General features: G+C 42.2%; 1 protein-coding gene across 1 annotated transcript in view; it reads left to right on the plus strand.

The window, feature by feature from the left end:
• The first annotated feature begins 8,543 nt into the window (after nucleotides 1-8,543).
• Nucleotides 8,544-17,472, plus strand: part of slc25a15a (solute carrier family 25 member 15a) — a 35,939-nt gene continuing 27,010 nt past the window's right edge. The window contains exons 1-2 of the mRNA XM_084316756.1: nucleotides 8,544-8,600; nucleotides 9,241-9,499. Of these exons, the coding sequence (XP_084172882.1) occupies nucleotides 8,546-8,600; nucleotides 9,241-9,499 (314 nt within the window). The 5' untranslated portion in view covers nucleotides 8,544-8,545. The remainder of the gene's footprint in view (nucleotides 8,601-9,240; nucleotides 9,500-17,472) is intronic.

The following is a 17,472-nucleotide window of genomic DNA, read 5'->3' on the forward strand; positions in this document are numbered from 1 at the left end:
ACAGGTATAAAAACACTATGGTAAGGGATATATACAGATATAGATATAGTATACAGGTCTATATAATAGTATATATAAAAAGGATTATGAAGGTATATTCAGACAGATGTGGATAAATATATATATGGTAAATATAAATATATATGCGGTATATACAGCATTATTTATTGTACATACTATCATACAGAGTTATATGGGTAGACTATAGTTTGAGGTAGGTAGTTATGATTACAGTGTAAGGTGGGTATAAATTGAGAATAGGCGACAGAGTTCAGAGGAGGAACAGGCAGCATTGCAATTATCACCTACAGCTGGTAGCCAATTCCCCACGCCAGGAACTCACCGAGCCTCATCAGCAGCACCCACATGAAGGGAAGAAGACAGGTTAGTCTAGAACTTGCCTCACGCCAGAGCTCACACATTTGTCCTTTGTACCCAGATGGAGAAGACTGACCGTCCGCCGCATCAACCTTGACGACTGCTGGAAGACAATTTCTCTGCCTGCTGCCTGGACCGGCTGCCCCTCTCTCCCCCCACACAGACTTCCTTGGGATTCACCACGGCCCAGGCGACCACACCTACCCTTCCCCTACCAGCTCACCACTCTTTCCTCTCACTTTGCTTTTCATTAAAACACCCCTCTGGGGGACTTGTTTGCCCTTTACTACTGTGTCTGTGTTGTCTTGCCCAGATGGTGTGTCCCCACGCCACACCAGAGAACGCAGGCACACAACTAGAACAGTAATAATAGAAGAAGGGGTGGAAACCTGCTAACTGGGTTTCGCTCTCTCTCCCTTCCTCTTCAGTTGAGTGGAGCAAGCCAACATGGATGCCGTGCTAAAGCACCTCTTGGAGGCATCCTTGGAGCAGCAAAAAAGTCACCCAGGAGTTGGCAGTGAACCTGGGCCCGGTCACTGAAGACCTTCTTTGCTCTCATTTGGACCAGGCCCAATGGACTGCCCTGTCAGAACCGCGCCAGGTAGCCCACCCACTCCTCACAAAACGATCAGAAAATTATGAAGTGGAAGCCTATTTACACACCTTTTGAAATCATTGCAGAGCGTGAGAATTGGGCCCAGAGCCCTTCCTCACAGCAGGCCCCTTCCCACTGCTGAGGCCCACGACTATGAAACTCTAATGGCTGAATCCTGTCATGGTCGGGGCTCTCACCTGTGACGGCAGCACAACCGTTTAACGCCTGGAGTTACACTCTGGGAGTACCGCCTCATGCTCAGATGGCCCAACTCCAGTGGGTGGCTGAACACTAGCTTCACGTGGGCCATCCACAAACTAAGGTTCTATCTGTATGGCAGAATATTCTTGTTACTGGCCAAGGCGATGTACTCCAATGCCAGGGTGACCAGGTGGTTCCTCTCTGTCTAGGACTTCTGTCTAGGTCTGGCATCGGTCAAGGGTGCTCCATGGGAACGCAGATGGCCTGTCAGGGATGCATGCTCTCTGGTCAGGTCTACTTTGTCCTCCTCCTTCTCCACCTCCTCTGTAGTGTGTTCTGCTCCTCACTTTGCCTTGTCCTCTGGACTCTCACCCACAGGTGTGTGTGTCGCATGGGGGGGGGGCATTCACCAGGTCACAGAGCCACACAACCGAGGGCTACAGCCTCATCAGCAGCACCCACATGAAGGGAAGAAGACAGGTTAGTCTAGAACTCGCCTCACACCAGAGCTCACACATTTGTCCTTTGTTTCCAGATGGAGAAGACTGACCGACTGCCACATAAACCTTGACAACTGGAAGACAACTTCTCTGTCTACTGCCTGGAGCGAAGAAACGGGGAGAGAGCAAGAAAACAATATATTTTGTAATACAAATCTAAATAGCTTGTAATATTGCACTCCATACTTAACGAAATTGCTTATTATGTTATGTTCCACCCGGTCCTGCCCTCTTCCCCCCTCTTATTCCTGGACCTCATGTGTCAATTACCTTGTGTATTTATTTAAGTTCTGTGTTTCCTTGTCTCTTTGTGGGTTCATTGTATTAGCTGTTCATGTTTCCTGTCGTGGTCGTTGTTCATGTTGCTATCATTCCTGGTCTCCTCATGTTAGTAAGTGTTTCCCTGTGTTAGTTTTGTGCCTTGTGTTACGTTTTCCCCTCTTCCAGTTTTTACTGAGAGGTTTTTGTTTTTGTTTTTTGAAGTTTTGTTCTAGTGTTTTTGTTTCTGGTGCCTTTGTTTAAGTAAAGCTCTCTGTTTGAATCAGTACCCGCCGTGGCCTGCCTGCTTCCCCCTTGTCCTGTCTGCTAGTGGGTCCTATCACCACTAATCCGTAACATATTATTCTCTATGGCAAGATTTAAACATGTGATTTGAGGGTGGTCTTGTATTCTAATATTTTAGTTTGTATTATTCATGTCCTCATTACTAGTGATGAGTTAAATTATCCAGTTTGTTGGGTATCTTATTCTTGTGTCATAGTTAGTCTTGCAAGAGACAGAGTGATGGGGTCCATTTTACATGTACTTTAAGAGTTGTTGAGAGCCAAGTCTGTAGCTGTTTCCAGAAGTAAGAGTTTTACTGTTGCCAGAAAGCATGCACAATGTAAGCCTTTTATTTTGCCTTTAATACATGTATCTGACATGGCACTGGTTTTTTATGTTTTATTTTGTCTAGAGTATAATAAATTCTGTTAATAAATAAGTCTTTAGTTTGTTATGTCACTGGTCATTGTCCAACATTCACTCTAATTATTTATTGGGCCCCTCTCCAGATCTTACTGTCAACCTCTCCTAATATATTCATATCATGATGTACTCAACTCTTTGTAGATTTTCTTGATACGTTAGGAACTAGTCCCTCTATAATAATGGTGTCTATTTTACGTATACAAATGATAGTTGTTTCATTTAAATGTTTGGGCGCTACCTTCCAGGCAGCAAATGACCAATTGATCACAGTTGGACTCACGCCTGTGATGTGATCTACTCTTTATGGTTTACTTTGGGGTGAGCTGACATCTGTTGGCCATTTAAAGGCAGTACATTATGCAAACAAAGTCATTTCAGAGAATATTTGACTTCAATGCTATTGAGTTTCCCATAAATATTTCTTCCTTGTCGTTGGTTCATGATTTATTTGGTTGTAATTAAATATTTGTTTTGATATGAATTCTTGCTAAACCCTTTTCTCTCTTTTAAAGGGAAGATTTTGAAGATTTTAAACAGAATCCTATTGTCCTGTTACGAGGAGGACATGTGATAATCAGACATAAAACATACTAATGTTCTGTGTCTCAAGAGCCTGACCGCAAGGTGACATCGTCTGGCGGACTTGGGGTGCCAGTGCGGCCAGGTTCTCCACACACAAAACAAGTTACGTTTTAGAGCCGATTATGTCCTCACAACAGAACGATGGGAATGGGACACCATTTCAAGAATTCACACTATGTTCTTCCTGTGCCCCGGGACAGTTCAGGGGGTTGTGAACATGCACCACTCTTTCCTAGAGCTAGAAATCATAGAGAACCCTCCAATCAGTGATGTAACTGGGATGTAAAACCTGGGGCTGCTCCATAGACAATGAATGGGGCTCTGAATTTAGAATGTATGAGGCTGTGTGTGAGCTCTTACAACCAAATTAGGTTTTAAGTATTGCTAGAAGGTCTGGACCAGAATTAAGACCTCATCTGGCTGATCGCACCACCACCAATGGAAACTAGTATATGCGTCAAAAAGTTGATTATACGGGCGCTGCCGGGTATTGCAGCGACTGGGTTTGAATCCAGCTGTCAGTCGGCTTGGTCAATCGTCCCTACGAACACAATTGGCAGTGTTGGTGGGTGGGAAGCTCGCGGCGTATGAGTTCCGGTTGTTGCAATAGCGACTCCTACTTCCTCTGGCTGCTTTTGGTAAATGGCTGCTTTTTTATATAGCGCTTTTATCCAAAGCGCTTTACAATTTGTTACTTACATTCACCCATTCACTCAGACATTCACACACCGACGGCAGAGGCAACCATGCAAGGTGCCAACCTGCTCATCGGGAGCAATTAGGGGTTAAGTCTCTTGCTCAAGGACACTTCTACACGCTGCCTGGGAGGAGCAGGAATCGAACCGGGAACCTTCCGATTACCAGAAGACTGCTCTACTGTCGAGAAGGGATGAGATCATGTGTCACATCACACTACCACTGCCCTACACTGTAATCTAGGGGTGTAAGTAACGGTACACAAAAACCACGGTTCGGTACGTACCTCGGTTTTGAAGTCAAGTTTGGCTTTCCATGTTCCACTCAGGGGTGATGTAGTGTGCAGTAACTAATTGTACTTGTAGGGCTGTCAACGAATATTCTATATTGAAATTAATAATCGACTTGTTAATTTCAATGAACACCCGGCCCTTTGCACAAATTATATTTTGGGAAGGGCTGAACATGGAGTTTTGAATTAAATTCAGCACGTGTGTTCATTAGTGGTTAACGTACCGTTGTATTCGTTCGGTACACAGCCGTACTGAACTGAAGGTCCAGTACAGAAACGGTTTGGTACGGATACGTGTCCTTTACACCCCTATGTAATCATAATAATCTTAACTACCTACCTCATACCTATAACTCTGTATGATAGCATGTATGATAGCACTAAGGACGGACAGGAGCACTTGGATTGGTCCCCGGGCGCGGCGCACTCCGCAGCCCATGTCTGCTCCCGGCTGCCCTTAGGGGGGAAGGACGACGAATTTAACAGATTGCAGAATGGGTACAATACAGTACGGCTCAATACACACAATTGTTAAGGGGATGCAGACCTGAGAAAGACGTTTGTCTTGTTTACATCAGGGTCCCCCATTTTCAATTCATAGTGACATTTATGACATACACAACATACATGACATCATGACATTTATGGCATAGGGACATACATGACATACAGGTATATAGTACTGTTACATTTGTGACCAGTGATGCCAGTAACTAATTACTAAGTAACTAGTTACTCTAATCTGATGACTTTTTTCAGTAAATAGTCATCTAACTTGTTACTTTTTACAAGCCAGTAATCTGATTACAGTTACTTTTCCAAGTGGCTGTGCGTTACTATTTAGTTACTATCTCATAATGCTGATGATAAGAGAGCCAGGGGTACAGTCAGCTAGATATACGGTGGGGAGAAAATAATACATACAGTGGGGAGGAGACTGTCTATTTGGGGGGGGGGGTTGGACCTTTACGGTGGCCAGTTTCGAATTGCAGCCTCCCGTAGGTGCTAAGAGCAGTTTTGAATGTGGGTAGGGATTCACATCTTTTTACGGCTGTGGGTAGGGCATTCCACATTGTTGTGGCATAATTGCGAAATGTGATTGTGGATTTGTGGAACTCCCTCTGCAGTTGTGGGCGTGGTATTCACTGACCTTTGGGAAGTATTTCGACATGTACATGGGTACCTGTGTGGTGTAGTGTATCTTGAAGACCAGGCCCATTGCAAGTTGCTGTACTCTGTCGTCTACTCTAAGCCATCCTAGGTAGGCAAAGTGGTCAGGGGTGAGGTGGGTTCTAGGAGTAAGGTCAAGTAGTAGTCTGACCAGTTTGTTTTGTGATGTTTGTAATCTTGTTTTTAGAGCCTTTGAGGTGCTTTGGTACCATGATGAGGTGCAAGCATAGTCGTAGTACCCTTGAATGAGTGCTCCTGCCAGAGTCTTCAGGGTATTCTTGTTTACCAGAGAGGAGATCCGGTACAAGAATCTAGTTCGTTGGTTGACTTTTTTGATTACATTGGATGCCATTTTGTCTTTCCTTGTGACAATATTGTCACCCACTGTAACTGAGAAGCCGTCGGTCTTGCTGAGTTTGTTATTTGATCCGAAGAGAATGGACTCTGTTTTACCCAGGTGTAATGATAGTTTGTTATCAGAAGTCTGTAGAAGTCTGTACTGAGTTGATTGACACCTTCCATAAGCATGTGTGTGTGCGTTTTGAATTGATTGATTGAAAATTGTATTAACAGATTGTAGAATGGGTACAATACAGTACAGCTCAATACACACAATTGGTAAAAGGGGATGCAGACCAGAGAAAGACTTTCGTCTTGTATACATCAGCGTCCCCCATTTTCAATTCATCATAACATATATGACATACATAACATACAGATAGACAGTACTGTTACATCTAGACATTTATGACATACCAGATCTACAAATATACAGTACTGTTTATGAGTACAAAAATAGTCTAAAAAGAGAGTATCATTTGAGGGGGAAGAAACTGCACATTGGAAGAGGTTGGGTAGGTGGGGCGGGGGGGGGCAACTGTACATTGGAGGTGGTTGGGTAGGCGGGGTGTGTGTGTGTGTGTGTGTGTGTGTCTGGTTTCCTGTGAAAGTGTAAGAGGCTCACTGTCCCTTTAAGTCAAAGATAATTTTTTTTATGTACATGCAGGTGTGAATGAATGAATGAAAACTTTATTTAACAGATTGCAGAATGGGTACAATACAGTACGGCTCAATACATACAATTGTTAAGGGGATGCAGACCTGAGAAAGACGTTTGTCTTGTTTCCATCAGGGTCCCCCATTTTCAATTCATATAGACATTTATGACATACACAACATACATGACATTTGTGGCATAGGGACATATAGGTATTTAGTACTGATACATTTGTGACATAATCGGTATTCAAATATACAGTACTGTTACCCCTAGATCCTGACAGAGTATATACATATGATGGGGAGGGGACTGTACATTAGGAGGGGGTGGGTGGGTGGGAGGGAAATATACATACGGCGGGGAGGGAATATATACATGCGGTGGGGAGGAGACTGTCTATTAGGAGGTGGTGGGGGTTTTGGGCATTTAGGTGTCAATATTAGTAGTAGTATTTTTATTCAGTCATCATCTCACACAATACAAGAATGCACAATAATGTTACGATATTTGATTTGACAGTGACTAAAAAGGTACAGACTGAAGCATAATGCTTATACATGCCTGTCATATATTCTTAACTAAATTAAGACTCCAAAACAGCATTCTAAAAGAAATTAACAAACAAAAAAGTATTATTCACCTTTGTAGTTTTCTATGGACCAAAATTGCCCGTTTATAGTCGATTAGTAGTACCAAAACGGTGCGGTGCAACTTTTCAAAAAGTAATAGCAACTCGAGTTGGACCAAGCCGGTCGTTTTGACACCTATTTTACACTTGTGTGACTGTGTGGTGCCACTCGTGCGAAAGCTCTGGAAGGAGCCAAACCTCCCCCTCAGGGCGCAGTTCCCTCTCTCGGGGCGTAATTCTGGGCCTGAGTCCACACAGTTGACAGTCTTTCAGGTTTAAAAAAATGCTAAATAGGCGGAAGAGTATAAAATAGGCACGCCACGACAGCTTTGTTTTTCGGCGAAGTGTGTGTAATTTTCGCCCATTGTTGGCTACTAATTAACTAACACTCTTTATAAGCATCGATCTACCCCCCGCATTTTGGCTACTAATTAACTAACACTCTTTATAAGCATCTACCCCCCGCATTTTGGCTACTAATTAACTAACACTCTTTATAAGCATCTACCCCGTGACAAATAAAACTCTTGGCTTGACTTGACTACTAAAATCGCTGTGAACCTTTCTTATCTTGCTTCCTGTGTTGTGCGTAAATCCGCGCACCCGCACGATTGACTCATCACAGCCAGGGGATTTAATAAGGACATACTACTGCACAACGAACAACCAGGCAAGTAAACGACAAGTAATGAATTAATTAGACATGATAAGACGGAACGGAACGGTATATTGTAGTTTTTTTTCTTCGAGAACAAACGTCATTAAGAGCAATTGTATATAATATCAGCTTACTTAATTGATTATTAAAGTAGTTCGAGCTACTGCACACCTAACGGATGTGTGAATAGTCTTAAGCTCTTCAATAGTGTACACATTTTATTTAAGTAAATAAATTAAATAAAACCGCCCTCAAAAGAGCACCTATGGGAAGCTGCCATTCGAAACTGACCCCCCCCCCCCCACCCAATCCCCTCAAATGTACAGTTTCCTCCCCTTCGAATGTATATATTTTCTTTTAGGATCTCTGTATATTTTTATCTTGTATGTCATAAATGTCTGGATGTAACAGTACTGTATATCTGTATGTCATGTATGTCATAAATGTCATGATATCTGTATACCTGTATCTGTATGTCGTGTATGTCATAAATATCATGATGAATTGAAAATGGGGGACCCTGATGTAAACAAGACGAAAGTATTTCTCTGGTCTGCATCCCCTATTGAGCCGTACTGTATTGTACCCATTCTGCAATCTGTTAATAAAGTTAATCAATCAATCAACCAATCAATCAATCAATCAATCAATCAATCAAAGTATCACATGTATACACACGCAAATACCAAAACAGTTATTACAAAGGCATTTTATACCCGAAGCTATACTGAATCACTTGACTCATACATTGAAGGAGGGTTGTTGCTCCACCACTGCAGGAAGTCATTAATATTACTGTATAGGCCGGATGGTGCCCTATCGCTCGATCATGTTTTCTTTTATTAACATCAATAGGCTCACGGCACCCGTTGAATCATGGCACCACACCCCGTTATCCAAGCAGTCATCGATCTCTCGGCTGGAGCAATAGGTAAGCTATACCAGACATTGTCTGTGCTGTCAGTCAGTCAATCAGTCAGCCTGTCAGTCAGTTTAGTACATTTAAAGGAGCACAATGCAGATTTATTTTGCACATAATCCCACACACATCCAAACCGTTTTGCACACGTTAATTTAGTTTGACAGTTATTGAGAGTAAATGGGTTTGTATATGGCCACCGGTGATGTCATCGGGGACACTGAATCCCTGTGTTGTGTTAATTACAGCTCAATGAAATGATAAGGTAGCAGTCCCTATAAGACAAGGTATTGCTATTTGTTCATCACGGTGATGTAATTAACACAACACAATGATTCAGTGTCCCCAATGACACCACTGGTCATCACTCCAACTTATTTACTCACAATAACTGTCAAACTAAATGAATGCGTGCAAAACAGTTTGGAGTTTTTTGGATGTCTGTGAGATTATGTGCAAAATAAATCAGCATTGCTTTTTGGTGAAGTGCCCCTTTATTTAATGTTGTCGAGAGTAATGGGAGTACCGTACGGTAGACCAGTAGACCTTGAGGATGTAGCCTATACTATATACTATATACCTATATTCAAAACAACAGTACGTCCTCTCTCATGGACCACTTCATCTGACCCACGACTCTCACTCTCTGTAGGTGGTACAGCTTGTGTGCTGAGCGGCCAGCCGTTTGACACGGCTAAAGTAAAGATGCAGACGTTCCCCTCCATGTACAGGGGGTTTGTCCACTGCTTTGTATCGACCTACAGACAGGTGGGCCTGCGGGGCCTCTACCGGGGCACGGCTCCCGCCCTGATAGCCAACATTTCGGAGAACGCTGTGCTCTTCTTGAGCTACGGCTGCTGCCAAGATGTGATCCGCTATGTGTCAAGGATGAACACAGATGACACTCTCAGGTCGGTTGGATGTTGACATTTTTTGCAACTAAGAATTTACTTTTTTGTACAACCGTATAGGGCTTGGCAATATGACCAAAATATCACGATATTTTCCATCGTTTTTGACGGTATCAATCAATCAATCAATCAAATTTATTTATATAGCACATTTAAACATGACACTTACATTTACATTTACATTTAGTCATTTAGCTGACGCTTTTATCCAAAGCGACTTACAAGTTCTGTACGACAAGCCATCAGGAAGGGCACAACTCTTATCAGCTGAGTAACAATGTTCATCAAAGTGTTGAGTGCTACAGTGTAGGTTAGTTTATTAGGACAAGTGCATGACAGTATGGTTAGTCAACCAAAGTGCTTCACAAAGGATGCTTGGTTCATACACATACAGCTCATTATAGTAATATTCCACAATTATTACATTTGATTTTGATAGTAATAATGGAGTCTCACTGCAAAGTCTTATCAGCAGCTCTCTGGTTCGTCCTTGGTGAGTCGTCCGGAATTTGTTTTGACTGGCTGGCAACATTCCTTCCAGGCACGTTGATTTAATTTGATTTTGAGTAGAGTGAATTATAACTCTATTGATTTGAGTGGTATGCGACTGTATAGTTTTCCAGTGCAAATAATATTATGATATTACATATTTGTTACTGCTGCAATGAATATTTTTTGGATTCACTTAAAAATATAGTTTGTATATATGTATTCTTTATGTTTTATATGTATATCGCGGACGACGGTATAGTGAAAACCAATACCTTTGCATTGATCAACGATGGTATACCTTCATATTCGGTATACCTCCCAGCCCTACAACCATTATAGAATTACTATACTGTGTGTATAACTGTAGACGTGCAGTAGTGGGGGGGGGGGGGCACCAATGGGATTTGATATTGATTGGATTGGATTAGATTAGAGATTAGATGAGAAAACTTGAAGAAAACACATTTAGAAGTCATTTCTGCAGCTCAACCAACAGTTGCTGCTTACATGGAATAAGACATGGAATGAGCCTGAAGTTTTATGCTCAATATATTATATAATTTATAATATTATAATATTTTGTATTTCACTTCAAGAGTTTTCTGACTGAAATACAATTGGGCTCATTCAATCCACAGGAATCCCATTTTTACAGCCCAGCCATACCCTGGCTGGTTGTGATTGGGTTAGGGTTAGTCTGGCTGGTTGTGATTGGGTTAGGGTTAATCTGGCTGGTTGTGATTGGGTTAGGCTTATTCTGGCTGGTTGTGATTGGGTTAGGGTTAGGGTTAGTCTGGCTGGTTATGATTCGGTTAGGCTTAGTCTGGCTAGTTGTGATTGGGTTAGGGTTAGGGTTAGTCTGGCTTGTTGTGATTGGGTTAGGGTTAGGGTTAGTCTGGCTGGTTGTGATTGGGTTAGGCTTAGTCTGGCCGATATCTATGGATTCTCTGTGATCTTTAGTCACTTGATACCATTAGCCTCGTGCATGCTCAGATAATCTGCCCACTAGAGCCTGTGAAATACAGCTAATCGTCCGGATCTGTTGGCAGGTCCAGATTATATAAAGAGATTATAAAATGAAGCTCTCTGATTGGGTTGTCCTTAGGTGCCAAGTGGGTGGCGTCAGGGCCAGGGGCACCTTTACAACACAATATTATTATTATTATTATTATTATTATTATTATTATTATTATTATTATTATTATTATTATTATTATTATTATTATTATTATTATTATTATTATTATTATTATTATTATTATTATTGTTATTATTATTAATAATAATAATAATAATAATAATAATAATAATAATAATAATAATAATAATAATAATAATAATAATAATAATAATAATGATAATAATGATGATGATGATGATGATGATGATGATGATGATGATGATGATGATGATGATGATGATGATGATGATGATAATAATAATAATAATAATCCATAGTGGCCTACACCATCTTCCATTACATGAAAATAGCTTCCACCATTGCTGCTCAGACAATTTAAAGTCAACATAGATACAGGAGAATACACTATAATGTACCTCTACTGGTATAATGCTCTCTTCCTCAAGTCCCACAAAGTATATATTGGTCACATGTCAGCAGTAGGTGGCTCATACAAGTGTCATAAACACCATCAGGGAAAGATAGGACCCTAAGATTCAGATTCAGATTCCTTTATTGTCACTTAAGAGTGAAAATCTATTTATTGTGGTCCCTCGACTATAGCAGCTTCCAATAATAAAAATACAATAATTTTAGCATAGAATAAAATAAGATGACTAAAATAAGATCACTATACAGTTCTAAAAAGTGTGCAGTGCAATACAATACATTTAGCATAGAATAAAATAAGATGACTAAAATAAAGATGACTATATACAGTTCTAAAAAAGTGTGCATTGCAGATCAGGATGTAGATATTATACTATACAATTTGAATAACAAAATGGCTATGTACAGTTCCAAAAAAGTATGTTGTGTGATGTGCAATGAGCAATGTGCAAATTTCAGCAGTGCGTAGAATGCAATGTGCAATACAGTGTTCTATCGTCAGCAACAGTGTTTCTCAAGTGTAGTCCGGGGGGGGGGGGGGGGGGTTAGGGGGGCGTCAATGGGCTCTGTTGACGAGTCTGATGGCTTGGGGGGGAAAACTGTTCTTCAGCCGGTTGGTTCTGGCTGTGTGGCTGCGGTAGCGCTTTCCAGACCGCATCAGCTTGAACAGTCCATGGTTGGGGTGGTTAAGGGCTTTTTTAATGCACCGGCTCTCATATATTTCCTGGATGGAGGGACGCTCACATCCACAGAATTGTTTAGCTGTCCTCACGACTCTGCTCAGCGCTCTGAGGTTGAGGTCGGTGCAGTTCCCCCTCCAGGCGGTGATGCACCCCGTCAGGGCGCTCTCTGTTGTCCCTCTGTAGAACCCCTTCAGGATCTTGGGTGTCATGCCGAACTTCTTCAGCCCCCTGAGGTGGTAGAGGCGTTGTTGGGCCTTCTTTACCACATGATTTGTGTGGACGTCCCAGGTGACTTTGTCGGTGATGTTGACACCGAGAAACTTAAAGCTGCTGACTCTCCACTGCAGCCCTGTCGATGGTGATGGGGTCCAGCTTCTCTCCCCCTCTCCTGTAGTCTATGACCAGCTCTTTCGTTTTTTCCACATTGAGGGAGAGGTTGTTCTCCTGGCACCAATTTGCCAGGTTGTCAACCTCTCTCCTGTAGGCCGTTTCGTCACTCTTGGTGATTCGGATCACTGTGGTGTCATCGGCAAATTTAATTACTGTGTTGGAGCTGTGTGTGGCTACGCAGTCATAGGTGTACAGTGAGTAGAGGAGAGGGCTCAGGACGCAGCCCTGGGGGGCTCCTGTGTTGAGAGTCAGGGGGGCGGAGGTGTGAGGGCCCATCCTCACCACAGGATCCAGGATCCAGTCACACAGACTGGGGTTGACTCCTAGTTCCCTGAGCTTGGTGTCGAGTCTGGCGGGGACTATGGTGTTGAACGCTGAGCTGTAGTCCACAAACAGCATCCTCACATAGTTCCCCGCCTTCTCCAGGTGGGTGATGGCCTCATTGCGACTGTGGATCTATCTTGTCTGTAGGTGTATTGGTGTTTGTCCAGGTTGAGCGGTAGGTTGCTGTTGAGCAGTACCTTGATGTGCTTCTCAAAGCATTTGCTCAGTATGGGGGTAAGAGCAACTGGGCGCCAGTCATTGAGGCTTGTTACCTTGCTCTTTTTCGGTAGTGGCACAATGTGGGCGGATTTAAAGCAAGTTTCAAGTTTCTTTAATAGTTGTCATACAGAAGTACAGAATACTTTCATACAAAATGCTTCTTACTGTTACGCTCCAGAGACTGTGCTAGACAAGATAGTATCAAATAACATAGTATAGCATGTAATTTAGAAGAAGAAAATGAGGTCACAGTGTTCGGTATAGACATATGTACAATGTTCTGAGTTACCATATAATATACAATACTATGCAGTGTACTAATGTACAGTACTATCTAGTGCAAAGCAGAAATGGGATGAGGTACAATTTAGGTACAATTTACAGTAAGGTGTACGAGTTGTAGTGCAATCCTTCATCAATAAATATAAAGTGTGGGGAGTGGGTGCTACAGTGTGTTTGTTTAAAGTGGGTGTGTGCTATAAAGTGTGTGGAGTGGGTGCTACAGTGTGTTTGTTTAAGTGAGTGTGTGCGTGTGGATGTGTGTGCTATGTGCGTTTGGTGGTTGTTGTTGTGTAGTGTTCATTCATTGTTCGTTTAGCAGCCTGATGGCCTGGGGATAGAAGCTTCTTCTGAGTCTTTCTGTGCTCGCCTTGAGACTCCGGTATCGCTTGCCGGAAGGGACTCTACTCAAGGAGAGGGACACGTTGTTCTTTACCTGGAAGAGGTAAAGAATCTGTCGTAGTGGTGTCAGGAGAACTGCCTCTCCCTGAACATCAGCTAAACAAAAGAGATGATTGTGGACTTTAGGAGGTCGGGGGTCAGGGACTACAGCCCCCTCAGCATCGACGGGGCACCGGTTGAGAGAGTGAACAGTTTTATGTACCTCGGAGTCCACATATCCGAGGACTTGACATGGACCACACACATTGACAGTGTTGTGAAGAAGGCACAGCAACACCTCTACTTCCTTAGGCACCTAAAGAAGTTCCAAGTCAGTCAGAAGATCCTTAAGAACTTCTACTCATGCACAATAGAGAGCATCCTGACTGGCAATATCACCTCCTGGTTTGGGAATAGCACCGCACAAGACCGTAGCAGACTACAGAGAGTGGCCCGTTCAGCCGAACGCACAATTGGAGGTGGGCTTCCCACTCTCCAAGACATTTACAACAAGCAACAAACATGGGTAAGGCTAAGAGAATAATCAAAGACTCCAGCCACTCAAACAACTGCCTCTTTGAACTGCTGCGGTCAGGCAAGCGATACCGGAGTCTCATGGCAAGCACAGAGAGACTCAGAAGAAGCTTCTATCCTCAGGCCATCAGAATGCTAAATGACAATAACGCTATGTAACAACTATCAAATGCACTCACAGCACACACATCCACATGCACACACTCACTTTAAACAAACAACTCACTGCAGCACCCACTTTACCCACTTTAGACACCTAAACACATTTTATATTTATTGGTAAAGAATTTGCACTACAACCCATACCTCATTACACCTTACTGTAAATTGTACCTAAATTGTACCTCATCCCATTTCTGCATTGTACTGTATAGTATATAGTATATTGTATTGTAACTCAGTTACTTTTCTACTCTGCATTGTATATTGTATATATGTATATATTGAACACTTTTGTCTACGTACTTGACTTCTATTTTATACTTACTATACTTATTTTATACTTATCTATTTTTATCTAGCACAATCTCTGGAGCATAACAGAAAGAAGCATTTTATATAAAAGTATTTTGTACTTCTGTATGACAACTAATAAAGAAACTTGAACTTGAAACTTGAAACTTGAATATGTCCGTGAACACCCCCGCAAGCTCCGCCGCGCATGCTCTGATCACCCTGCCTGGGATGTTATCTGGCCCGGATGCTTTCCTGATGTTATGTTATAGAATCATGTGAGATGCAGCTCAAACATAGTTGAAAAGATTTAGCTAGTCTGTTGCAACAATTCTGTTGCCAATCAAATGACAACATTAATTCTGATTTCCAGCATGTGAAGGAGGCCAAATTGGTGGGTGTAACTATTGACGAGGCTATTATGGTCTACTCAGATTAACATGGTTACCAGGATGAGTAGAAACATCTCCATAATTAGAAGAAATGCTTGCCTCCTAATGAATACAACAATTAAAATGGTAGTACAATCTTTAGTCTTGTCCCATCTTGACTACTGCCCAGCCATTTGGTCTAGCACGTCAAAGCAAGAGCTTAGTAAACTCAAAATAGAGCTGCCCAACTCACTCTTCACTGCTCTATAAGGAATAGTGTGGAGGGAATGCATGCTAGACTGTCATGGATGAGGGTGGAGGAGAGACTAGCATGCAGTTTGATTACATTTTTAAACAACATTTGTACCTTGGGTAAACCCACTCAATTGTATTCTATGCTTTTATCCACCAATGATAGACATGACCATAATACCAACCAGACATGCTTCAAGTAGTTGCTTTACCCTACCTCTGCCTGGAACCAGTGGCGGTTCGTCCATAGTGGGCGCTAGAGCGCCGCCCTCCCTGGTTAAAAGAGAGAAGAAGACTTTTTTTTCTTTTTTTTAGAGCCCTAGAAATAAAATAAACATGTTTAAAATGAATAATATTTACTCATTTTAAGTATGTTTGTGTTTCCAATGCACAATATAACGTTAATATATCAAATATAAATAATTGTTTTTCATTCACAGGAAGTCATCACTAGTAACTATAGCTCTCAGGCCGGGCGACTCGTATCGCGCACGGCAGGGCGTGCACTGGTTTCATTGCTGTTTCCTCGCAGCCAATGAAATAGGTCAACCAAATAAATTTCGCCTATCAGTGCGTAACGCACTGTGCGTTGAAATATGATGTAATATGATGGAAACCGGGCGCGTTTTCAAGCGATCTATATCATCTAAGCAAGCAGCGTCTATACTTTCCGTAGCCGCTTTTCTCAGAGACGCTCTCTGATTGGCCGACGTCAGTTTCTACACTGGTTAGGCTTAGTTACTCTTCGAAGTTGGTTAAGGTTAGAGTTTGTCTTAGAGCATGACGGCAAGTTCTTTCGACGGTTAAGCTTAGGCACTCTTTCAAAGTTGGTTAAGGTTAGAGTTTGTCTTAGTGCAGGGCGATAGAACGCCAGGTAGTTTGCAGGCTGTTCGACGCGGAAATGGGCAAAGACACAGCTCATCACAGTACTTGTGTTGTGGTGCCTAACTTGGCTAACAAGAAGCTATATGGCTAGCTGGATGCAGTCTGGACAGTGGATATACATCAACAGTCTGGGACTGTGGGACAGTGGACATATACACTTTATCAAGCCCTCCTGGACCACGTTTCAACTAAACAAAGTGAGTTAATGCGGTCTCTCTCTCTCTCTCTCTCTCTCTCGCTCTCGCTCTCTTTCTCTCTCGCTCTCTCTCTCTCGCTCTCTCTCTCTCGCTCTCTCAACACAGCGTGTTGTTGTTGAACTATAACATTTAATTTCGCCGCGGGTGATGCATAATGGGTGAATGAATGAATGGTAACTTGTTTAAAATGACAAGATATACATATGTGTTCATTATTGGATTGATCATACGTGTACTAGTGTAGTATGAATTAACTCGACTTAACGTTGGAAACGGGGTAACGTTATGTCGAGTCAGTGTTCGCTTGGTCAGCTGTCCGCTTGCCTCCCCCCCCCCCCCCCCCCTCACCCCCCGCGCCCACCCAAATGTAGTTCACACCGGCCGCCACTGCCTGGAACCAATGCTCTAAAGAAAACTGCAATGTATAGAGCCATAACATATTGGAATAGGATCCCATTACATATCATACGGACGGAAAACAAAAAAGAAACTTAAAGGAGCCATAATCCGGAAATAAATCAATATATGTCATGCATGCATGAGTGTAGCTGCAGCCATGTTATCCAATGTTATTACATGGCGTTTTCACATTCGCCGAAATGCTTGATTGTGATTGGTCAATAGCGCTCGTCAGAGGTCCGTTATTACATTTGATCTCGTCTTGTCGATGGTGTAAAATGAATTAGGTATATTGTTAGTAAGTTAGCCATGTAATAAGCGGGATAATGTATAGCTATACTCGGTCATTGTCGCAAAATAATTTACCTTCACTACGTTTAAAGAACACCTCGGCGAGGCGCCTCGGTATTCTAAACTCCGTGTCAGTCAATTATTTTGCGACAATGACCTCGTAGCTATACATTATCCCTTACTTATCTTCAAGTTTCAAGTTTCTTTATTAGTTGTCATACAAAAATACAGAATATTTTTATATGAAATGCTT

This window comes from Notolepis coatsorum (assembly GCF_963971535.1).
Source record: "Notolepis coatsorum genome assembly, chromosome: 1".
Classification (NCBI taxonomy): Eukaryota; Metazoa; Chordata; class Actinopteri; order Aulopiformes; family Paralepididae; genus Notolepis; species Notolepis coatsorum.